General features: G+C 35.6%; 1 protein-coding gene across 1 annotated transcript in view; it reads right to left on the bottom strand.

Moving 5' to 3' along the window:
• Positions 1–26,102, bottom strand: part of LOC145663828 (integrin alpha-4-like) — a 187,091-nt gene that overhangs the window by 40,206 nt on the left and 120,783 nt on the right. The window contains exons 17-18 of the mRNA XM_081729925.1: positions 11,202–11,315; positions 3,104–3,371 (exon numbers count right to left, since the gene is read on the bottom strand). Of these exons, the coding sequence (XP_081586051.1) occupies positions 3,104–3,371; positions 11,202–11,315 (382 nt within the window). The remainder of the gene's footprint in view (positions 1–3,103; positions 3,372–11,201; positions 11,316–26,102) is intronic.

Here is a 26,102-nt window from a genome sequence, read left to right on the forward strand (position 1 = left end):
CATTATCGACATACGCGTTGCAAGCAGAACAGTAGTGAGGCTCGCAAATATTAGCCCCTAAGCGCAGAGCTGTAGCAATACGAAAGCTCTTATTAGAAAGGTGTAGGCCGAGTGTGTGAGAAGGTAGGGGTTGAAGCCATCCTTCGTTTTTGGAGGAGACAGCTAACAGCCTGGCTTTGTCATCTGGGTTATTAGTTGATGATAGGAGCTAAGATAAATGAAGCTTAACTATAGGTTCATCCCAAACAGACTGGATATGTCTTTTGTCGTTAGGTGGGGGATCAATTCCAACCAGACTAGTCCATTTATTAATGCATTCTTGCATATCTCGAATCGAATCCAAGCCACCCTCCTGTTGAAGAAGAGATCCAATTAGTTCTCGTGAGCCATAGAATGATGCGAGGAAAGAAGATATGGCGATATCCATGGCTCGACGAATACCAAGGCCTCCATTCTCAACTGGTAAGGAAGCTTGTAACCATGAACTGTCTTTCAAAGAACACTTTAGTATGAATTGTAGTATTGTTCTAAGAGTGTAGTCGAATTTGTCAAGTAATTTATCATCCTGCCAAGAAGGGGAGCAACGAAGGAAATACAGTAATCTTGGAAGTGAGAGTGAAGCTTATAGTAAATAATAAGCGGAGTGTGCAGAAATTTTTGATAATTGAGAAAAGAAGAATTCTCATGTTGATATCTTGTCCAATAAAATTTTGCTTCTTGATTCGGCAGAGATGGCAGCGCCTAAAAGTACCGCATTGGTAGGTGATAAGAGTTTGATACCAGGTGCTACTTCGTTAAATCTTTCATAAAGGTCATGAACTTCATCGTCTCTGGCGCTCAGAAAACTTATTTCACATTTGGAAGAGTTTAGAAACAATCCAATAGACGAAGTTTCTATACGATTTTTTTTTTTTTGAAAGTGCGTAGTACTATGTCGATATTTTCAGCTAAGGTAGCGTCGTCTATTGGATTGCTGAAAAAAATCCAAGGACACACAAATCACATAACATTTCTTCAAGTAAAAAGGAATACAACTAGGGACTATCTTGAATGGCTCTAGTTCCACTCTTATAGGAGGAATCCATTTCTCACCACAGCCACAATAGAAATCAGTCAAAACCGCAAAAATTGGAGTTAGTAAGACCAGCTTTGAGCTTATAGCGTTACTATTTCCAGTTCTTGCCTTGTCTCTCACGCAGCTCTTCCTGGAGGCTCTGGAAAAAATCCAGTTAGGAACTAATGGTGGCTCTTTAGGGAGATCACATCGGTAAAATTTGAAATTTTATCTCTACGAGTTAAAGAAATAAATCTTACCTAATCTGCTAATTCTTGTGTAAAGTTTTCATAACTGAAGTTCCCCCTTAGCTATATGGTTAGTGTACTGGAGACCAGCGTTGGATTCCTGGAGGGCGATCATGTGGTTCGGATTCCATACTAAGCTCTTCTTCTTCCTAAAGTTTTATTTTGCACTTCCCGGTTAAAAGGGAGTTACCATGGCCCCGTATTTTGGAACAGTTTTGGGTTTAAAATGTAGATTTCGATGAGCTGTGCGCAATGGCACCACTTTTGATTTCTGGAAAAGACCGCTTTAAGGCCAAATTATGGGTCAAAAATAAAAAGTGAGACCATTTGGGCAATGCGGATTAGTGACCAATTGGGGCGAAATGGGTGTTATTCGATTCGTATTTACACGTACATGAATAACTGATATGCCATTTTCCCCAAAAATTCTATTTTGACACCGAAAATTAACGAAAAGCTGGAATTTTGGGTCTTTGATTTTTCGTTAAGTTTCCGGAAAAGAGTGCTCAGCTTATGGAAATCTACATTTTAAACCCAAAAAAGTTGAAAAAAAGGGGGGCACGGTAACTCCCTTTTAACCGCTCTTCCCACCTTGTTTTCGTTTCCCATCCACATTTCATATCTTTACTAATAATGGTTTTGTTCCGAAAAGCTTCTTTTGCAATACCTATCCCATTCCAATTTCAAATCTTACATGTTACTCGTGCTTATTTAAGTCTTCCTCAAACCTTTTCCACATTCTCTTAGGTATGGTTGCAGATTCCACTGAAGCGAATACCGTTAACTTTCTTACCAATGACCGAAATATCTCCTTTCACTAATAGAAGTCTTCCTAACCCTCCACTGTTACTTTGCAGTAATAAAAAGATTACGAAAATCTAAACTATTCTCAAGTTAGCATTAATGCTAGGAAGATTCAGTTATAATTTTTGTAGTTATTTACAGATATCCATAATATGGACATTTTGCATCAAGTGTTTTGAAACTAAGAAGTAATTGTAGCATCCTCTTTATCCAAATACTTATTAAATATTGGCAGAGGCGGCCATAAAGCCAAGACACACATTACGTCATTCGAATTAAGGCGAAATCTTATACTTAAGCAAACTGGCAACTAACATTTCATAATTTATATAAGACAACACTTTTAACTCACCGCGGCACAATGCATGGCTGGGCTATTAAAAATTAAAACAATTTGACAATATATTTGTGTTGATGGCAAATAAACAATAAATAAATAAATAAATGCATTTATTAGTCTCCACAGTGCCGTGCCGGGGAAAATCAGCACCCGGGGCGCGAGTATACAATGGCACTCCCATACATATAAGTCAGATCGACAGACCAACCGCGAAGCGTAAGAAAATTTTCAAAAAATAAGCCCTGCTTTTCCTCAATTTTGAGCACTTTTTATTACTTTCTTCCTTCCATTTTATATACAGTGGGGCGCTTTTAGCAAGTGTCTAGGGACGCAAAAAGTATTAATCTGACCCTGCTCAAATTAAATATTAGGTTGAAAAATACTGTTGTTGATCTAAAATAAAAATTATTCGTCTCTCTTTTTTCTTTCCTTCTTTTCTTTTATTTTTCCTCCGGAATTTTGCGCCTGTTACTTCGGCGCCCGGGATCGTCGCCCCGATCGCTCCCCTCTCCCACAGCACTGCACTGAGTGGACGCTACTTTTCTGAGGACTCGCATCAAAAGAATTAAAGTTCTGAACGGTTAATAATGAATGTAAAAACATAAGCCCAGAGTTTAATTGAGGACTAGGTTGAAAGATTAGCTATCCATTACGTACTAATATTCGTTGTATTCAATTTCATGTCTAAGATGATGACAGCCGTTGCTTCCCCGGAGGAGAATGATCCAGCTTGGCATGTGATTGTCGTACAAAGGATTTCTGAATGAGCTCCACAGAAGACTTGGAACGTTCGATTCAAAGGAAGATGGTCGACGTCACGCTTTTTTCTGTTCGTCATCGAAGCATCCGTCTGGAAGCTGTCCTCACCTCGAGAAACGACTTCTCTGTCTGCGTTACACATCATAGAATCTATGTCCTTTTGCACCTAATACAATCATAAAAATATTCAGATTAAAAAAAGTAATGTGTGTATGTTCGAAAAAAGGAAACAATTATTGGTTCTTAACTGGAACATAATGTAGTCAACAATGTCAAACATTTAGAAGATGAAAAAAGCAAACAAATATTTATCTGACACTGAACCCCGGTAAAAGGGATCACATTTTAAGTTCCCTTTTTCATTCTGGAGGTCGCATCCAGAAGATAATACACAGGTGTCCAAAACTTAAGCATAATGACTGTGTGAGTACATAGGGCACGCAGTCACACCAAATGGAAACCACCAGACCAACAGATCACACCTAAAGGCTACTTAACACGGAAAAGGCGAAATTTGAAGGACAACATGGTAGAAGGGGTCATACAACACAAACTCAGAACTTGGTACCAAAATACTTATAACCACAAAAACAACGCACTGACGGCATCGAAAACAGGTTAATATGGGATATGATCGCTCCGAACAGCCATACATGTCTAGCAACGACGTTATGTGCTCAAGATCAGGTTGTGGAAGAGCTCTTGGGGTAGCTGATTGCACTCCTCATGAAGAACAGTACAGACCTCCTGGTGTGTCCTGGAGGCGGCTAGCGGGTTCCAACATGTCTTCCTAATGTGTCCCATGCATGTTCAATCGGGTTTAGGACAGGAGATCAACCTGGCCACTCAATATGTTGGATATTCTTTCACCAATTTGGCTCGGTGTGGACGGACATTGTCATCCATAAGCAGAAATTGTGGGTCAAGTGCCCCCCCTGAAAAGCCGCATATGGGCATGCAAAACCTCGTCTCTTACCTCTGGCCGTTGATGGACCCAGCCTCGAAGGTGTGTAGGTCAGCACGACCATTCATCATAATGCTTGCCCCGACCAGTACGTCACTACCACAATACCGATGTATTTCCACGATGTTGTTGGGATGTAAGCGAGTTCCCGGTTTGAGCCAGATCAGAGTGCGATGGGAAACGCTTTGAGAATTGAATCAACACTCATCCGTGAATAGTACGCAGCCCGATTAGTTGAGGGTCCACTGGTGCTGTTCTCGACACCACTGTAAACGGGTCCTTTTGTGTGTCTGAGTCGCGGAACGCATGTTGCTGATCGTCGGTCATACAGGCTACTGGCACTCAGTCTCCGGTACACAGTATGGCGTTACACTCTCACCCCTGAGGCGGTTGCAAGCTCCGCTGACAGTTGTCTTGCAGGATGGTCCGGTTCCGACGCGCAGTTACGGACAAGTGTCGGTCCTGTTGTTTAGTTGTCACTCGTGGATGTCCTCATCGGGTCTATGGCCGATGACTCCGGTGTTAATAAACTGTTTCCACAACCTAGACACGACACTTTGTGCCACATTGATAGCTCGTATTACTGCTGTCTGTGTTACCTTTTTCGAAGCACCTGATGATCCAGCCTTTGATAAACGCATCCAAATTATGTCTTTGTGCCATATTCCATTAATCCATTGCCATATTCAAATCAGCAGTACCCTCCGTTTACTACAACACTCCACTCACTGCACACACGGAATGCGCCAATTTCGAATCCAAGCACTAGCGTTCGCTTTCTTCCCATAGGAGGTCAGACCGACGTTGGTCATAACAGGTTCCATCTTCCTCACAAGCAATACATACCATCCACCACAATTCCTGTGATCTCCATGCCCTTCCCGAAATTTAGCTACATGCAACTTCTTGTATTATGCTTAAGTTTTGGACACCTGTGTATTTGAATACGTGAAATGCTAAATGATCTAAGTGCCGAAAACTGGTGTTCGAGAAAACTAAGAAAAACATTACTATTTTCACAATATGAAAAAGTTTATTGAAGACAGCGCCTTCTGTTAGCTGTTATTACAAATACTTAGAGGCGTATTGTCACTTAGATCTCATAGCAGGGCATTAGCATGAGGACGTAGATCACATATCAGTGACCGAATAAGATTTTCTACTTTTGGCACTTAGATCATTTAGCATTTTACGTCTTTATTTGTAGTCAGAATTTTATTATGGCATTGTTAAATGATAGTCCTAGTTTCTGAGGCTCTAAATTTTCTCCATCGAAATACGAGGCTGTAAAGTAAGTACTGGAATGAAAGTAGTACCAGAATATCATCAAAGGAAGTTCATATCATTTCAGGTATTTGTATACATATCTTAATTTGCTTAATATGCTCGGTTAATATGTTTGCAAGAGAAATTAAATCCGAAGCATTCCTCTTGCGTACGCCACTGGTTAGAGCACTACAGACATTCTATTGACTATACCAAGGCATTCGTATTATAGACCTTCGACATGATCTTCTGCATTCTTCTTCACTATTTCTTGAACCATTGGTAATCTTTGTTTACGATTGGTAAGGTGCTTTTCTCTGATCACAGTGATGATTCACCCAAAGTGAGTATTGTTAATTGCCGTAAGGCTGGGTGATATATGAAGACAGAGGAGGCAAATATAAATTAATTTTTGCACAACAAGAGAGTGTGAGAGAGAAAAAAATTAATAAAAATAAATAATTTTGCTTTCTTAATATGTATTGGCTACGCTCCTGGATATTATACATGAATATAATTAAAAAAATGTTTGCTTTTTTTTCTTTTTTGTACCTGTGGGTATTTATTTATTCTCCCCTACCCCTTGAGGAGTCCCAACACACAATAACACTGTGAAATTTCAAATCAGGCATTTGAAAACAAGACATTTAAGGTTATAAAATATAATAAAATTTGTTTACTTATTATTTCCCATTTAGAAAGCTTTAGTTAAATATTAACTTTTGTTTCGTACAAAAAACATTTTTTTGCCTATATATGTTGGCCACGAAACAAAACAAAAAAAGAAAAGAAAAGAAAAAAATAACTTTTACAACATTGTGGGATTTTCACTTTATTTAATTTTGCATCTGGTTTTGTTACTTATTTTCTTTTTGTAAAACATTTACAGTTTATTATACACTACGACTATGTACTAGAGTTTCTACTAGTAACAAAAAAATTACATGAAAGAAGTCTTTCCACCTAAAATTGTTCCTGGTTGTTTCCACTATTCTTGAAGTCACTCTCTTTCCAGGAATTGAAAAGATGTCTTATGATATCTGATACTCCTCTGTGATATTCCCCCACTGCTACATGGTGATGGCTTTAATAGCATTGTCTATCATTTCGTTTGATTTTAATTGCAGTGGGGCAGGGTGACTAAGCAACTACTAAACTTTTTCTATAAATATATAAAAACTATATGTCCATAGTAGGATATTATATTGAGACTTCTTAAAACTGATCTTCATGATGTTGGCGCAATCATGCTATTACACTAGGTTTTACTAAAGGTACACTGAAAAGCAATATCAGTTGGTGACTCCCTAACACCATTCTTGAAGACCAAAAACTGAACACAAAAAGCCAAAGACCAATTTACTCACATCTTTCAGTCTTGAAGCTAAAACCGAACTGACTTTTTCATCCTTTAAATTTTTTCCACAGATTTATGTTAAAGAAAAAAGAAAAACTACCACCCACTTGCTCTGTAGGAATTCAGAGGACTTTCTTTCACCCCTAATTCTTTTTGTGTGGCGTGCTAGGGGTCTCGGGTTCAAACCCTGCTCCCGCCAAGTGAACTTTGTGGTGGACAAACACCGTGTGCGTGGGTTTTCTCGGGGTTCTCCCGTTTCCTCCCACTTTCTTCATTCCACCATTTCATTCATCTCTCATCTTCACCGTCTCCTTTAGCCTAACCGGCATAACCGTGGGACGTAAAACTCAAAAATTTCATTTCATTCTTTTTGTGTGGCCCCTTGACCTGTCCACTGTGGGGACCATAAAACAGCCTTCGAAACGGAGTGACTGCCAACTAACAAATTCTGTTTGCTTCAAGAAAGCAGACCCTTTAGCTTTTGCTATTTCACTCAGATGTTTCACCCTCTAGAGACCGTTTTTGAGATTTTTCTTGATATATATATTTTTTAAAAAAAATTAAAGTATAAAATTTACTCTCTCGGAAGGTACCAATGAAACATAAAATACTATTAATTTCGAGCGTTTCCAAGAATATGAATGTATTATGCATATTGATAATATATAATTAAGTAATACAAATAATCAAAAATACATATGAAATAGTTAATTTAAGCATTAATATGCAAATGAACCCAAGTCAATCTTGCCGTTTACAGTATCAAGGATGCAATATCCGGCAAGGGGTTTCTTTCGACTCAAAATCTCACTGTTCACATGTGGCAAGTTAGATGTCCCAATTTCATTTTGTCAACAATTGATTCTCTGTAACTGTCTCGTGACACCAATTACTCTTCCAGGATGTGACACACAGACTTCCATGACTAACTCGAATTTCTATGAATACCTCCCTGGAGTCCAGTGATAGAACAGCTCACACTAAATCCATCTACTCCTCAATGGATGACCGCCACTGATCCAATTTTCTGAATCCTCCGTCTAAACGAAACTCATTAACTCATAATGCGGTGTTCTATTACGGGAGCACACACTTTTACCGCGATTTTCGTGACGTTCACTGGCACGTTTTTAAGGATCATTGGATTTTCATTGTTCAAGTTTCTTAACGGATTTGAGAAGACATCACAAAACTATATCCTCTTGAATCACTCATAACATCTGAACTACTAGCCATACCAATTGTTATTGCCACAGTACACCTTAACAATGGTTTGAATTTTCTATGTCCAGATCATTTGCATCCACAATTATATTTTAGTCTCCCCACAATGTTGGTAGTATTCATTAAACGCTCGTAAACTGTTTCTTGTGAATTCGAATTAAATTTCAAGTGTTTTAACTTCAACAGAGAAGATTCAAATCTAATGCCAACACTGTTGTGTAGATTCGAGAAAAAAATCCTGCTACTGCAACATTTTTTGAGACCTACAAATACTCGTAAATTTTTCTGTTTCAACAAGCAACAAAAAGTAATCAGTTTAACGTAAAATTGAGTGAACCAACTGTACTCCCACGTATCTGAAGTAGGCCTATGTATCTCACGTTAAATTTCTTATGGAAGCTTTGTGTCTACTAGCTCCTGCAATGTAATACTAAATACATCATCAATAAATATAATATAATCAATGTTAACTCCCTTTGCTAAGCTCCTCCTTACTCTTTTGAATTTTAACAGACGTGTTCCCTTGCATTTGGGGCGGACGACTCTGACAGATGAATACGTAGGGTGATCATCGCCCATAGTCTGCACCATCACCAGACCTAGATCAACTTGACTATTACTTGTGGGTTTGTCTGTTGACGATCGTGTAGGTCAGATGCTTGTACTGTACAGCTACACGTTCCAAAATAAATAACTGCCTCTTATGATTATTTGCTACGCTACTTTTACTTCTGAAAGTAATTTATTTTGTAGGGTACTGAAGAGACTTCCACACATGACAACATTTAAGTGACATCCCAGTTGAGAAATATGAGTGTAAAGATGCTCAATTCCTTTTGTTTTTTAGTTTCTTTGTTGAAGTTTAGCGTCTGTTTCACAAGGAGCATTTATGCTTTAAAGTGGAATCCCAAACACCGTAATGCATTCAATTTTCTTACGCTTCCTCACTGGGAATTGAACCCGTGACCACGCCTACAAATTGCTCGCCTGCTAGCCACTAAACCAGCGGGATGGGCCAACTTCAAACTTTTGTTAAAGGCACATAGAGGAAATTATTATTAAGTATTCTGTCTTTCGGCAGGTCCTGGGACTGATGAGGATTTTTGTTTTTCAATTTTAGATTTGGGCCTGGAAATGTTTCTTCCACTTTTGTCGATCTTCAGCTTCGTCTTTTAACACCCAATATTTTCTTCTATTTTTCAAATTATTGATCAGCTGTGCTCTTATTCCTATTCCGCGCTTCCCTTCCATCTTTCCTTCTATGGCGGTGTGAAGAAGACAATTTCTTCGCAAGATGTGTCCAATCCAATTGGCCTTCCTACGAAAAATGGTGGCTAGAAGTGTCCTCTTCTCTCCTATCCGTTTAAAAACATCTTCGTTTGTTGCTCTCTATGTCCATTTTATCGAAACTCTCTAAATATTTCTCTTCTAACTTCCGTAATGTCTAAGTCTCTGAACCATACAATCCAACGCTCCATATATAACACCTGACCAACTTCTTCTTAAGTCCAATATTGAGCATGCTAGTTAAGAGTGATCTTTTCTTGTCGAATGCTTCTTTTGCTATGGCAATTCTTGACCTGATCTCTTTGGTGCAGTAAGCGTCTTTTCCCAAAATACTTCCCAGATACTTGAAATTACCGACCTCTTCAAGTTCTCTTTGTTCTACTCTGATCCGTAAGGGCGTGTTTCCACGGGATATTCGCATGACGTTCAACTTTTCGATGTTAATTTCCATTCCATACAGTTTTCCAGTGTCAACTATTTTGTCAATCATCTCCTGTAGTCCTCCTTCGGTTTTAGCTATTATAACCGTATCATCTGTATACCTGATCTTGTTAATGATCTGCCCTCCAATCTTAAAATCTCCAATTCCCACTAACGCTTCCTTCATTAAACATTCACTGTAAATGTTGAATAATTGGAGCGACAAACTACATCCTTGTCTGACTCAGTTTCCAATCTCCACACTGTTGGTTTCTCCTTCATTCAAGCGCAACTTCAGTCGTTGTCCTATGTACAGGTTTTGAATGAGTCGTCGATCTCTCCAGTTGACTCCGATTTCTTTAAGTATTTTCAGAAGTTTCGTCCAACTGAGTCGGTCGAAAAATTTTTGCCAGTCAATGAAGCAGAAGCACAACTCTTCCTTTACATCAAGAATTCTTTCTGATATAATTCTCGTCAAATTAATAGCATCTTTGGTGTCTTTTCCTTTCCGGAATTCGAATTGATCTTCTAACCTCTCATCTATATTACTTTTTAGCCGTCTGTTCACTATGCGTGCAATGATCTTTCCAGTATGGGAAATCAGGCTAATGGTTCTGTAATCGCTGTATTTCTTTGCTTGTTTTTTCTTGGGCAATGCAATCATTGTAAGATCAAGAAAATCCTTCGGCCATTTTCCACTCAGGTAGATCTTGTTAATAAGTGAAGTCAGTACTTTCATTGCGTTGTCTCCTAATCCCTTTAGCAAATCTACTGGTATGTCGTCAAGGTAATGGTATGATTACATTACCTTGTTGATCTTCGATACCAAACGTTCGTATACTTTTGTTAGCATAGAGGAAATATGACAACATAATTCAGCTGAAAGAGTATCCTGGGGAAAACATGAGATACAAGTAAGAGTGCGTCTTCTAAACAAATACTTGGACTCTCTTTATAATCTATTGAGATGTGCTACGACCAGTGCCGGATTTACGTGTAAGCTAAACAAACCATAACATAGGGTCTTACTCGCTTGGAGACTCAAAAAATTAAAGAAAAAGTGATTGTTATGTAATTTCCAAATAACAAAAAAAAAAAAAAAAGCAAATAAGAAAAACACAATACAACAATAGAGTTTTGTATTGTTATGTACAAGGCTTTTACATAGCAATAGGGCTCTATTTCTCAGCCCCGCTTATAATGGAGCCCCCGTTTCTCAGCCCTCCTTGTAATGAGCCCTTGTATCCATTTAAATATCCATTAGGTCCATAAATTAGTATACAGCATATATTTAAACCTTAAATCGGTGACATTTTGTCGCTGGAAAAGAAAACTTGATGTAGAAAAGGCCCCTTTCAATAGCTTAGTGCCCTTCAAATCTAAATCCGGCCCTGGCTTCAACATAAATAAATGTCTCAGATCTTTGCACATAACAACCTTTCTTTCACGAGTATCTTCACTGAAACTCTTAAACGTACCTTTGGAACATAAAGTTGTACGAAATCTATCTCTTTCCTTCCAGACCTGTAATGAGTGGGCACCTTGATTTCAATTTCAACATCATCGACTGGACTTACGTCCGTCTTCCGCACCTATTGCAAAGAAGAACAAGAAAGCATGGAATTAAGACATATCATGAATTAACTGGTTACGTCATATGTCAGTGCAATATCACATAGAGCTGTCGTGTATGGTGATACGTACTAAAGAAAACATACTATTTGACAGCGTTATATTGAGGACAGTGATGAAAATTTTCCGATTCATAAAAACATACTCCACTTATTCCTACATCGTTGTTTATCAGTGATGTGAGGTGAGGTGGAAACTTTTCTTCTATATTTTTCCGGAAAATTTTCCGTTCTTAACAAATATCAGTGATCAAGTAACAGTTCCTCAGTATTCACAAAATGGACTGAAATCATGTATAGAAATGTTAAAAAGTGAAAGATCGTTTAAAGAATCTGAAAATTTTGCATGGCTCAGACAATTTTCAGTATTATGTAGGAATAAGTGAAACAATATTTCATGAATCGAAATATTTTCTGTGTTGTATGGAAAAATGGAAGAACTTTTTGAGTCGGAAAATTTTCATCATTTTGAAGCAAAAAGTAAAACAACTTTTTGTGAATCATAAAGTTTTATTGCTCTGTAGAAACAAATGAAAGGAATTTTCATGAATCGGAAAATTTCCATCACGATGTAGAAACAAGTGGAAAAAACTTCTCATAATCCGGACAATTTTAGATATTATGTATAGTGATGTTTGGTGGAAAATTTTCCACTATATTTAACTGCATATTCAGCTATAAAATTCAATTCCTGTACAGGAAAGTTAAACAGCAACAAATTAAAATTTTCCAATTAGCTTTCGGAAACCAGAAAATTTTCTAATATTTCACGTTGGGAAGTAAAAATATACAGTGTTTCTCTCTCTCTCTCTCTCTCTCTCTCTCTCTCTGTGTGTGTGTAAAGTGCAGAGAACATACATCGAGTTCGTAGAGAACAAATATCCCATTCCAATTTTAAAATTGAACAAGAAATTGAAAAGAAACCTTTGTGAATTTATCAATTTCAGAAACAGAAAATTTCACTATTTTTTCACATGTACAAGGTCTGCCTATGTAATGAAGTAACTACATAAAAGTTCCGTATGAACATTATTTTTGTAACATAAAATAATCTTTATAATCTTCATAATCGTCAGAAAGTGATTTTATTGTGTTTATCACTCGTAAGTCATAATTTCAATATTGGAATTTTGTATAATCAACATCTTAGAGCAGGTATTTGTATTGTAAAACTACCATTATCATGTATAAAAATGTATTAGAAACAATGACGATTCGATAGAAGTACATATACATACATACATACATACACACACACACACACACACACACAATATATATATATATAAGAAGTTTTTTTCATTTTGTAAATTAAAATGAATTACTTGCTTTTAGAACGCAGCGCTAATAGTGCTGTTTTTTATGTTTCTTTTATTATTTTATTGGAAGAACACTACACAAATCAGCTTCCTTATTAGTTATATTTCACTATCTCTTCTGAGTGAATATATGAATAAATAAATGTTTATTTCCAGCAAATGGTCAGTATTTGCTTTCATGAGTAACTTCACCTCGAATTTTGGGTAGTCAAAAATTTACAGTAGGCACTTACTTATTTATAAATGTTGCAGTATGTAAATCTTTAAAAGTAGTAAAGCTATGAGAAAACCGTTTTATGCGTATTAAACTGACGACATCAAATATTGTAAGATCAAAGGTGGATTCTGAGGGAAGAACGCATTGAAGTTTTTGAAACATTCTTGAAATGAAGAATCGTTAGATTTTCACTTCATGAAACTTTTAAAGAGAACATTTATGACCAATAAATTTTACGGCTAAACAACTATGTAGGAATAAGTGGAGTATGTTTTTATGAATCGGAAAATATTCATGACATTTAATAAGTTGAAATTTTAAATAATAGAATGGGATATTTGTACTCTACGAACTCAGTCTATGTCCTCTGCACTTTGCACACACACACACACACACACACACACACACACACACACACACACACACACACACACACACACACACACACACACACACAGAAAAAGAGAGAGGAGTTGAATTGAGTTGATTTTGAGTTTAACGTCCCTTTCAGCAGCGAGGCTATATAAGACGGGACCAACTGATTAACGTGGAATCCAAATTACATGAGCTTCCGCTGGGAATCGAAGCCAGGTCTTCCATGCCAAAGGCGCGTATGCTAAACGCTTAGCAAAGAAGGAGCTCGCAGATGAACAGAGAGAGAGAGAGAGAGAGAGAAACACTGTGTAAAATTTTACTTCCCAACTTGAAATATTAGAAAATTTTCCGGTTTACGAAAGCTAATTGGAAAATCATAATTTGTTGCTGACTAACTTTCCTCTACAAAAATTCAACTTGTAGCTGAATGTGCAGTTACATATAGTAGAAAATTTTCCACCTACCATCACTATACATAATATCCAAAATTGTCCGGCTTATGAAAAGTTTTTTTCCACTTGTTTCTACATCGTGATGAAAATTTTCCGATCTATGAAAATTCCTTTCATTTGTATCTACAGAGCAATAAATCTTTCCGATTCACAAAAAGTCGTTTTACTTTTTTGCTTCAAACTGACGAAAATTTTCCGAATCATTAAAAGTTCTTCAATTTTTCCATATAAGACAGAAAATATTTCGATTCGAAAAATCGTTTCACTTGTTCCTACATAGTATTGAAAATTGTCTGAGCCATGAACATTTTCAGATTTTTTAAACGATCTTTCACTTCTTAACATTTCTGTACATGAATTCAATCAATTTTATGATTGCTGAGGAATTGTTACTTGATTACTGATATTTTTTTTAGAACGGAAAATTTCCCGGAAAAATATAATAGAAAATTTTCCACCTCACATCACTAATTGAGGGGGGTAGTTGTACATTTCAACGGCAGGTGTTGCAATGTGTAATGGCAGAAGATTCGGCACTACAGTAGAATTCTACTTGTTGAAGTGCGATCTATATGTATTTCTTTGCTAAAAATACAATTTCCTTGACATTACTATTTAGAGCAACGTCAAAATTTGTTTAATTGGAATTTTTGGAAGTCTATATTTGGACTCTACTTGCAAATGTTTCATTCATTCTTCCGCTGACTATGTTAATTAGTTTCCAATGCAACCGAATTGGTCCGTGGTATCAATTTGGTTGCCTAACCACATAATTCAGTACAGAAAAGTTATATATCTTGTCGTATTGGTTATAAGGCTATCTTGTCTTTTACGGGTTGCCTAAATTCAAAGTTGTAGGCGATTGAAAAATAATCATAAACCACAAAACAGATTTATAGCATTTTGTTTTTCACTTGCATTTCTATCTCCGTTGAAGAACACAATTTCGGGCTTCGGCTATTCTATTAGAACCAAACCAAAAGTCCAGTTTACAAAATTTGAGATATTAACGACAGTTTTGGGCATGTTAGTTTAACAGTGGTAAGACTTCATTATTGATAGAATTATTTCTTTCTTTACTATTATATTGTGTTAGTGTACTGAAAAATAACGTATGTGGTATAGTAAAAAGTAGGTTACATGCGTAAATCCTGTAGCTTTTGGACTTAATGTACAACCCTATGTAACATCCCGCAGAAACGTATAACTGAAAATGTGTGCTTTATTATATTTTCCGTATAATTGTTCCGAATAAACGTATTTTCCGTATGAAAGAAAGAATAAACGTACTTTCCGTATGAAAGAAAGAATAAACGTACTTTCCGTATGAAAGAAAGAATAAACGTATTATCCGTATGAAAGAAAGAATAAACGTACTTTCCGTATGAAAGAAAAAATAAACGTACTTTCCGTATGAAAGAAAGAATAAACGTACTTTCCGTATGAAAGAAAGAATAAACGTACTTTCCATATGAAAGGAAGAATAAACGTACTTTTCGTATGAAAGAAAGAATAAACGTACTTTCCGTATGAAAGAAAGAATAAACGTACTTTCCGTATGAAAGAAAGAATAAACGTATTATCCGTATGAAAGAAAGAATAAACGTACTTTCCGTATGAAAGAAAGAATAAACGTACTTTCCGTATGAAAGAAAGAATAAACGTACTTTCCGTATGAAAGAAAGAATAAACGTACTTTTCGTATGAAAGGAAGAATAAACGTACTTTTCGTATGAAAGAAAGAATAAACGTATTTTCCGTATGAAAGAAAGAATAAACGTACTTTTCGTATGAAAGAAAGAATAAACGTACTTTCCGTATGAAAGAAAGAATAAACGTATTTTCCGTATGAAAGAAAGTATAAACGTACTTTTCGTATGAAAGAAAGAATAAACGTACTTTCCGTATGAAAGAAAGAATAAACGTACTTTCCGTATGAAAGAAAGAATAAACGTATTTTCCGTATGAAAGAAAGAATAAACGTACTTTCCGTATGAAAGAAAGAATAAACGTACTTTCCGTATGAAAGAAAGTATAAACGTATTTTCCGTATGAAAGAAAGAATAAACGTACTTTCCGTATGAAAGAAAGTATAAACGTACTTTCCGTATGAAAGAAAGAATAAACGTACTTTCCGTATGAAAGAAAGTATAAACGTACTTTCCGTATGAAAGAAAGAATAAAGGTACTTTCCGTATGAAAGAAAGAATAAACGTACTTTCCGTATGAAAAAAGAATAAACGTATTTTCCGTATGAAAGAAAGAATAAACGTACTTTCCGTATGAAAGAAAGAATAAACGTACTTTCCGTATGAAAGAAAAAATAAACGTACTTTCCGTATGAAAGAAAGAATAAACGTACTTTCTGTATGAAAGAAAGTATAAACGTACTTTCCGTATGAAAGAAAGAATAAACGTACTTTCCGTATGAAAGAAAGTATAAACGTACTTTCCGTATGAAAGAAAGTATAAACGTACTTTCCGTATGAAAGAAAGAATAAAGGTACTTTCCGTATGAAAGAAAGAATAAACGTACTTTCCGTATGAAAGAAAGAATAAACGTACTTTCCGTATGAAAGAAAGAATAAACGTACTTTCCGTATGAAAGTAAGAATTATATTTAGGCGGTAAGGATGGACATACATAATATAGCTGACGCATGCAACATACAGTACATATCCGTATGTAATATACGGAAGACTGTTAGACATTCTACAGCATCATGATGTAACATCTAAGCGGGATAAGGTCTGTACGTATGTAGCATATGGATAACATATGCTTCGTACTGATTTTTGCAGTAAACATGAGAATTCCGTATATCGTCCCTTTGTTTGCAAAAGTGTCGTATCTCAGTTTTTGTCATTTTCGGGAGAACGATTTGAAATTTTGCACCTATTTCACTTTCGTATTACGCTCGTGTTTACCAAACAAATATTTACCAATTTTTGACACAATTGTAGCCAAAAATACATTAATTGATATCACATGTTTAAATTATACCTAGGTATAATATTATAATGTTTAACCATAAAAAATATGATATTTGAGATACGTCACTTTGCAAAAAAAAGTTTGTTTTAAGAATGTGTTACGTCACTGTGCATAGTTCTTGGAATATAAGAATAATGCCAAATTGAAGTTGGAAAACTGTAAATTATGTCCATTGGTGTACATCTAAGTTGCTGTATTCATCTTTGATATAAGTAAGTTATAAAAAAACAGTAAACAAACGATAGAACCAAAAGTCATATTTTTTTCATTAATTAATTAAACATGTTGATGAAATTAATAGTAAAAGGAAAAAAAACTATAAGGCTTATGACCTTTGAGCTAAAAAAGAAACAATGTGGTACGAAATTAATAGTAACTAAATGTGAAACTGTATGAAAGAAAAATAAAATTAAACACAGCGTCTAAATAATGAAGCTAAAAATAAGTTACCGTTATTAAATTAGAGTTTAATAGTATTATTTTAAGTAAACATGAGTGTAACTAAAATGAGTACAGTTAATAGGATCTCCATACAATACTGAAAATTACTAAACCATGTATATAAAGTAATTGGCAAAAAAATAGTCCTAAACTTAACAAAACTTCAAAAAGAAAGAAACTCGTTTTTGTTTGAAACCGTCCTAATGGTCGAAGTACAAGCAAAATTGCTGGTACTCAGACATTCGTATAACAGAGGTAGGTCCGTTGCACAGAGATAATGTCTCCGCATTTGTGTTGGCGACTTCAAGTTTTCCGACCTTAAAATCTTCTACGTTCTTTTTGAGGCGCTTAAGTTGGAGTTCCTTCTAGTCTAACTGTAGATGGCCTGATTTGTAAGAAAATAGTTCTTGGCAGTGACTTAACTAAGGGCGAGAGGCAAAGGGGGCTTGTGCCACAGGCGCCGAAGTGGGAGGCGCAAACTGAGCAAAGATTTATTTTCACTATTAGGCAACGGAAGGAGTTTTAGCTAACTAAAGATCATTAAAAAAATACCTCAGAAACTTAATAGACAACAACGACTCACCAACCTTAGGATCATATCCACAGAGCCTAACACATGTAAGTTAGCTTCAAAATTATCTTTTGGGGACATTGTAAAAACTTCTGCAGCCAAAAGAGCAAGAAAAGTTAAATTTTAGTTCCAGCTTTTTGTGTTTTCATTTCACTTACAATGATTTAAGAGAGCGCGGTGGCTCAGTGGTAGAGCGTTCATCTCCGGTGCATTGGGTTCCTGGTTCGATCCCAGCTCGTGCCGTGTGGACTTGGTGGTGGACAAACACCGTGCTTGTGGGTTTTCTCGGGGTTCTGCCGTTTCCTCTCACTTTATTCATTCCACCATTTCACTCATTTCTCATTATCACCGTCTCCTTTAGTCTAACCGGCATAACAGTGGAACGTTAAACTTAAAGATATAATTTTTTTCATTTTTTAAAAGAGATTTGCAAAACGTCCGAGTATAATACTTGAGACAACAGCTTGACTGTTTATTACAATTAAATATTCTGTTCTGAAGCAACAGACTGCTGGTTCATTCTACAATATGCCCATCCCGATATAATTCCAGAAACATTGTTATCTGCAGTTATTATGATAAGACTATAAGAATGCGTCAAGCATGCTACTCTCAGACTATTTGACAATGAAATACTAATTAGTTTGGTGTTTTATCTTGTACTAAAAATTAAATTATGTCCTGCAATTTTGAAATCAAGCTTTACCATTTGAAGAAAAACTGGAATAGCAGAATTTCTGTGTGTTGGCAATATCAGGTGTAGTTGAGGAGCGTTTTGGTTTGGTTGGTCAGAAGGGGGGGAGGGGAGCTAAGAGGAGTTTTTCCCCGGGCGATAACTATCCTGGTTGCGATGCTAGTTGTTGGTGACCTCTTCAAAAATCGTACTTCCATTATGTTCTTCCAGTTTACGTCTTTTGCATTACTTCCCTCTGATTCTCGAATTTGCAGAATTCTAAGTTCTTTGAAAAGCTGCTTGAAGTTGAGGAAGTCACTATGCTGTAGTTCCACTACCTTAAAAGGCTGCTTTCTATGAGCCACTTTGATCACAGGGACCAATTGTGAAGGCACATAAATATTTCCTGCTTGCTTGAACAACGTATTAAAACAAATTACACATTAAAATGAACACACACACACAAATAGAAAGTCAGTTGAGATACGATTCTGTGTGAACAATAGAAACTTATCTAAGTTTTTCGTGCAAAACTGTCGTATCTTGAGTTACGGCAGTTCGAGAAAAATTTAATTCTCTACAATTGAGATACGACGAGCATCTCGACGAGGCTTATTCCACAGTTACATTTAGGAATTTAGATACGACTATTAAAGAGAATTATAGAGCTCTTAAAGGGGAATTCGGGCTTGGGCTTAACTCAAAAATCGATTTCTTTTTTTAGATACGACACTTTGCAAACAAAGGGACGATATTTGTACAACAGAACGCTGTACGGATAATGGATTTTTCTCACTGTATGTTTGAAGTGGGAAACTTATGTAAGATATTGCTTTTTTAAATCGTCTCACCCTGATTTTTAACAACCGCATTAAAATGTTATGTATATGCATTAGTGCTCTCAACGGGTCGGGTTGAAGACCGACCCGACCCGACTCGTGACCCGAATTGACTGACCCGACCCTACAACGATAACGTTGTATATTATAAAATTTACCTGTGCCAATTTACAAGAAAAAGAAACAGAGGCGAATTATGTGAGTAATTTTATATAATGAAAGGAGATATATGTAAACTATTTTCGATTGTCAATTGTTCGTATATAGTTGCTATGGTTACGATGTAAATGTAATGAAGAATAAGTCAAGATATACGACTACGTGTATTTAATCATTAAAAACTAGTACCACAATAATAATTTGTGTTTATACTCAGAAGGAACCAGGTAATAATTAAATGCTATATCAAAAATTGTTATAGCTAAATAGTGTGTATACAAACAGAAATATATTTATGATATTTAAGATGACTAACCTTACATTTTTATGGTGCAACGCAACCCGGGACCCTGTACAGTCTTGAAGATCAGTAGAGATGGGGTTATAAGTTTATTTAAAGAGACTTATGAATATTCAATACACGTGTTTACGTAGTGGAAGAAAGATAGAACGAAGGGTAAATATGGCTAATGTACAGAATAGCGATAGATCTACGACCGATAGCACAGAAGAAACCATATTGCAATCTGTAACTATCAATCAAGTTATGGATATGTTAAAACAATTAAGTCAACAAATGAAGGAAGGTCAGACTCAGCACACTCACCAAATTAGGGAACTCAAGGAAGAACAAAGTCAACAAATTAAGGAGCTCCAGGAAGATCTTGAGAAAAAGATCAACCAACAAACGCAAGATTTCGAGGCAAAGTTTGAACAAATAGGACTATGTCACGAAAACAAATGGAAAGCCGTTCAAAGTGAACTTGCTCACATGAATCAGTGCATTATCACCAGATTTGAACGATATGACGGAAAATTAGAAGAAATAGGACAAAAGGTCAATGAATTTCAAGGGTCAATAAATGATCTAGAATCCACAGTATGTGTGCATGAGAACCATATTAAGCGGTTACAGGAAGAGGTCCATTTGTTGAAAGAGAAAGGTATCCCTGACGATACATCACAAGAGGATGGACATAGGAACGAAGTACGTTCTGCCTTTTCTAATCGTCAACCTAACCGTCCCCATTGCAGAGTAGTGAAAATCAACACGTCATCAAGCGGTGAAGAGGAAAGTACAGATGCAGAAAGAAGAGGGAGACAGTCATTCCGACGTAATTTTAACGGGTGTACGAAAATCAATACAGGTAAACGCATAAGATTTAGTGAGGTTAAGTCACTTACTAGATTTAGTGGCGTACCTCAGGATATCCCTGCTAGATCGTTTCTTGAAAAGTTTGAAGATGAATGCGAGCTGATAGGTATAGACGAGTCCCAATATCTAAAATTGTTGCCACATGTATTGCTACCGCCTTGTTTAACTTGGTATAAAGCTATCAGGAGCAGTTTGTACATATATTCTGATTTCAAAAATTCTCTATTATCAAATTATGAGAATGATTTCATGATTGCAAACAGATACGCCATTTTAAGAACCAAATCTTATAGTCCAAAACTCAATAGAAGTATTACTGAGTTTGTGGTATCAACGTACAATGAGCTAAGATCTCTAAATCCTACTTATCCTGAATTCCGTATTATAGCATCCATCCGAATTTTGCTGCCATACAGGTTACAACAATTGTTAATGTCTGCACAGTGTATTAGCTTCAATCATTTGATCATGCTTGTTCAAAGCTTTGAAAGTCAGTCAATAATTCATAATAATAATAATAGAATCCAGGATAGAGGTCAGGTTAATTCTAGACGTAATAAAATTCAGTATGCTTCTGTTAGTAATATTAATGTGCAACCCGAGAATCATTCTAATGTAACTGGTTTTAATAATAGAGGGAATAACTATAATGGTACCGGTAATCAAACACAATCTAGTTGCAGAAATAGAACTAGAAACTTTAGAAATGGCAATAGAAATTTCAACAGAAATAACAATTATCGCAGATTTTCTCAAAATCGATTTGCAGAGGGCAGGAGTTTTGTAAATAGAAATCCAAATAATGTAACTGTGCCTAATCGTTATGGAAATACTATAGATTGTGGGATACAATGTTGTTTAAGTGAGCCCTTCGAACGTATAACTTGAACTATCCAAAAAGACGTCCGATCGATTTGTATTAAATTGACCTTCGCTTACGTCTATGGTTAATATGTTCTTCAGTCGAAAAACATATGTAATTATGAAATATTTTGATTATGAGTAAAACTCATTATTTACGGAATATGACGAAGTTAATTTATGGCAATTAACTGAAAATATTATTGAATTTATTCCTTATAGTTTAGTTACAATTTCCTTTTATAAATTTAATTTGAGGAATTGTTAATTTGTACGATTACTTCCTCAAAGTGACGTCGCATTAAAGAGGATATACAAGTTTTGTGAGTTGTATGCCGGACCTTATTTATGCACTAAACAATTTAGTCCTAAAGTATTTGAACTTATGGATATAAAGACAGGCAAAACTTTAGGATTACGAAACATCGATGAAATTAAGTTGTGGAAACCTACTGAGAAGACTAGAAAACGGTGGTTGGACTTAGTTCGAACTTTAATCCCTTTTGAAGTCATGACACAAGATAATATTGAGACCAATTAACAAAGGAATTCTTTCTTTAAAAGGAAAAAAAAAATGAAGTGTTTTGTGAATATATAAATATGTAATTTAGTTCATTGTATTTGACGTTGTGTCATTTTGTCATTGCGTTTTCAATTGATATATCTTAGAATTATGTGTCTTATTTGATGTTAATGTACCATATCTTTTATAAATTCACCCATAATTACAAAAATGATAAAAAAAAAGAATTTGCTCATTAGGGGATTTGTTTCAACAATGATTTCGTTTGAATTTGTTCTTTGTACATTTGTTGCAAACAGTGGCGGCGGTTGGACGTTAAAAGTGGGGGGGCAAGACATGATCTGAACAACTGTATATCAATATTAGATTTCCTGGTTGTTTCTAACAGAGTTTGATGAAAGGTTGTATAACTAATAGGATACTATCGTTTTCACTTAAAATACCGTATATCGTATTTCTATTTTATTAAGTAAATTCATAAGTGCGATACAGGTAGGTACTAGTCATTTATACTTTTAAACAACGAAAGTGTAAGAAGAGATTTGAGTTCTTGCTCATGAATATCTTAAAATTCTGTCTGGAAAAGTGTGTGATCAGATTATTTAATAAATTTGCAATACAAATAAATAGAAAGGATAATATTAATCATAATAATGAATAATGACGCTTGTTTTGCAGAAGTTATATTGAAACTGGGAATTAATGAACAACTCATACTTTTAATTCCACAAATGCCATTAAATTAATGTTTTTTTTCTTAGAAAATGAAATACAGTAAGTACTGCAAGCATATGCTATGACATTTAAAGAAATATGCAATTCCAATATTAATTGCTTTGAACTGCAATTAAAACGCAATTCCTGTAGCTTTCTTAACTCCAGGGAAGACAAATAACGAATACGTACTCACGCAACGGTAAATATCATATGGCACCATTTTTTTCTATGAAACAGTAATACATACAAAATCTTTTGAAACTAATTTTCTGCGAGAAACACATCTAACTGCATCCTGGCATATTTTTTTTCAAAAGGGTAGACGCTGTTCTAGAAGAATTGCATGGTGCCAAGAGGATATCTGGACAAGTGGTTGAGCACGCGAAGAAATAGTATCTCCAGTTCAGAAAGCTCAGACTGAAGAATTTAATGAACACTGGAATGAATTCATAGCCAATGACAGAGATGGTATTGAACTTGATGAGTTTTTTACTTAGGGAATGGGAAGAACTTCGTTGACTTATGATCAGTTATGAAATTGTGTTTTATCTCCTTTCACGGAAACGCAGTTTTTGAAAGTGGTTTCACAATAAATACAATTCTCATTGTTGACAACTTACAAGAAGAATCTCTGGTGGCTCAACGGATCATATATGATTCTGTGATGAGAATAGGTGGATCATCAGGATTAATAATTACACGAGGTATGATAAATTCAGTGAGAAGTTCAATGAGACAATATCAGGAGCATTTGGAAAAGAAAATAGAAATAAATGCTGGAGACGAGAAGAGGAGAGAGAAACGGAAGATTCAGCATCAACTAAAGGAGCTGGAGGAAGAAGAAAAGAAAATTAAACTGCGGAGACAACAAGAAAGATATTCAGATAAATAAGAAGAAAACTATGCGAGAAAGGATGAAAACAAATTTCTAAATGGGTTGCATTTAACAACTGCACCAGCAAAATTAATGTTTTTTTTTTTTAATAATCAGTAAAATCATGTATGAACTGTTTATTACTATAGGCAATATTATAATGCTGTGTAATTGGTATTATAATGTGTATTTTTTCATATCTTAAGTACTCTGTATACTGGACACTCTCGTTTGTAACTTTACATTTTGTGTAATATGTAGGCCTAATCAATATCGGCCTAATACATACGTTTGTAAATTTACAGTTCTTTGGAAAGAAAATTGAAAAAAGAAAGAAACAGAAGCGGAAGAAAACAAGGCCAACTGTGGGGGAGTGTGGAGGCTGGAGTTTCTTTTTTTTTCTATATTTTTAAGTTATTCAGGGGTCAGGGAAATCTGGAACTTTCGTCATGGAAAGTCAGGGAACAGTCAGAGATCTTTTCTCCAAATTGTGTGGACATCCTGTTTACATTTCCAAATGAAACAATATAAATTAGGTCGTCACTTCAAAAAAAGTGGGGGGCAACTGCCCCCTCTTGCCCCCCTAATCGCCGCCCATGGTTGCAAAGTTTCTTTCTAAATTATTCATTGAAGATTTGTTAATTTGTATTTCATATCAAGAAATCATTTAAAAACTGTATTGTATTGTATATATATTTAAACTATGTTTATATTAAAATGATGGTACTTATACAGGGACTGTTCAAAAAGTAAATGTCTTAAAGTTGTCATTCCAGGGTTCTTTCCTTTGTAATCAAACTACTACGGAAGTCCGCATTCGGGCCCCATTTACAACGATAACGTTGTATATTATAAAATTTACCTGTGCCAATTTACAAGAAAAAGAAACAGAGGCGAATTATGTGAGTAATTTTATATAATGAAAGGAGATATATGTAAACTATTTTCGATTGTCAATTGTTCGTATATAGTTGCTATGGTTACGATGTAAATGTAATGAAGAATAAGTCAAGATATACGACTACGTGTATTTAATCATTAAAAACTAGTACCACAATAATAATTTGTGTTTATACTCAGAAGGAACCAGGTAATAATTAAATGCTATATCAAAAATTGTTATAGCTAAATAGTGTGTATACAAACAGAAATATATTTATGATATTTAAGATGACTAACCTTACAACCCGATGACCCGACCCGACCCGACTGACCCGAGCCGTGATCCGATCTGATTGACCTGACCCGATAACCCGACCCGAGCTGACCAGGTTGACCCGACCCGAATAACCCGACCCGAACTGACCCCGATTGATCCGACCCGACAACCCGACCCGAGTAGCCTGACCCGACAACCCGACCCGAGCTGACCCGACTGACCCGACCCGACAACCTGACCCGACTTGTTCCGACCCGACCCGACCCGTTTGAGAGAACCTGTTTTACCTCGAAATGCTTAATTACAATTTTATTTACACAAAGACAATTCTAACATACAAGATGATATTAACGATGCTATTTGCATATACGAGTTACTTGTCACAAACACTAATTACGCTAGGAAACTAAAACTATGCTCAAACTGTCTTTCTTAGCTAACTTTTACAAGTGGTAGCAATTGAAACTCACATTAGTATATGATAATCTCTCACCCGAAGTCCAAGGTTAATCTCTTTGCACATGGCTAAAAAAAAAGTCTCTGTTGCCTCCGTTTTCACTCTCCCCCTCTGCCAGCCTGAATCCCCATTATGTTACCAAATGTTATCAATCTTTAATTTCAAATTAAGTGCTTTATGATTTTTTTTTTTTTTTTGCAATTATAAAGTCTCATTAGTTTCTATAACCGTTGTCGCTTAGGACAAGTTATTATAATAAAGGAGAAACATATTAATGGTTCATCTTGATTACTTTTCAAGGCTTTTTCTTATAATTCACTTAAGCACTATCACTTTTTTTTTTTTACAAATTATCATATCCATTTATCCTTTTTTTTTCCATAAAATCTGTTTTCAACACATTATATTATCATGCCGTATTAAAACAAATCTGGAACTTCAGATATTTATTTACATCCATCATTCCATCCGGAAAATTAGTGTGATCTGTACACGAGGGAATGTTTTCGGGCTGCTAAAATTAAGATTACTGGTGCCATGCTATAACTTTGAGTTTCGCCTTATCTCAAGTAGATGCAGACATGTCAGAAGGTTTGATCCTTGTAGATACACTAGTTCAAACGCTGTCCAAGATGAGGTCTGGTAACTATGACTCTCAACGAACAATATTCAAACAAATTTATCAAGAATGTTTGGAGATGTGCAAAGAAAATGGTCTCGAATTCCAGAGCCGGAATCAAATAGAATATAGGGGTTCCTCGTGGAAACGAACTAGACATCCGCCATCGAAATATCACAAATTCATTTTGGATGAATCTTTTCCTTCATTGGATGCAGAAAACGAATTTTCTAAAGATAATATATCTATCAAAAGACATTTTTCTCCCTACTACTGATAGACAATCTCTGATATGGAAAACTGCTTTGTTTCATGTTGCAAAATCAACAGATCAATCACCAC

Source organism: Thermobia domestica, chromosome 11 (assembly GCF_964235325.1).
Source record: "Thermobia domestica chromosome 11, izTheDome1.hap1.1, whole genome shotgun sequence".
Lineage (NCBI taxonomy): Eukaryota > Metazoa > Arthropoda > Insecta > Zygentoma > Lepismatidae > Thermobia > Thermobia domestica.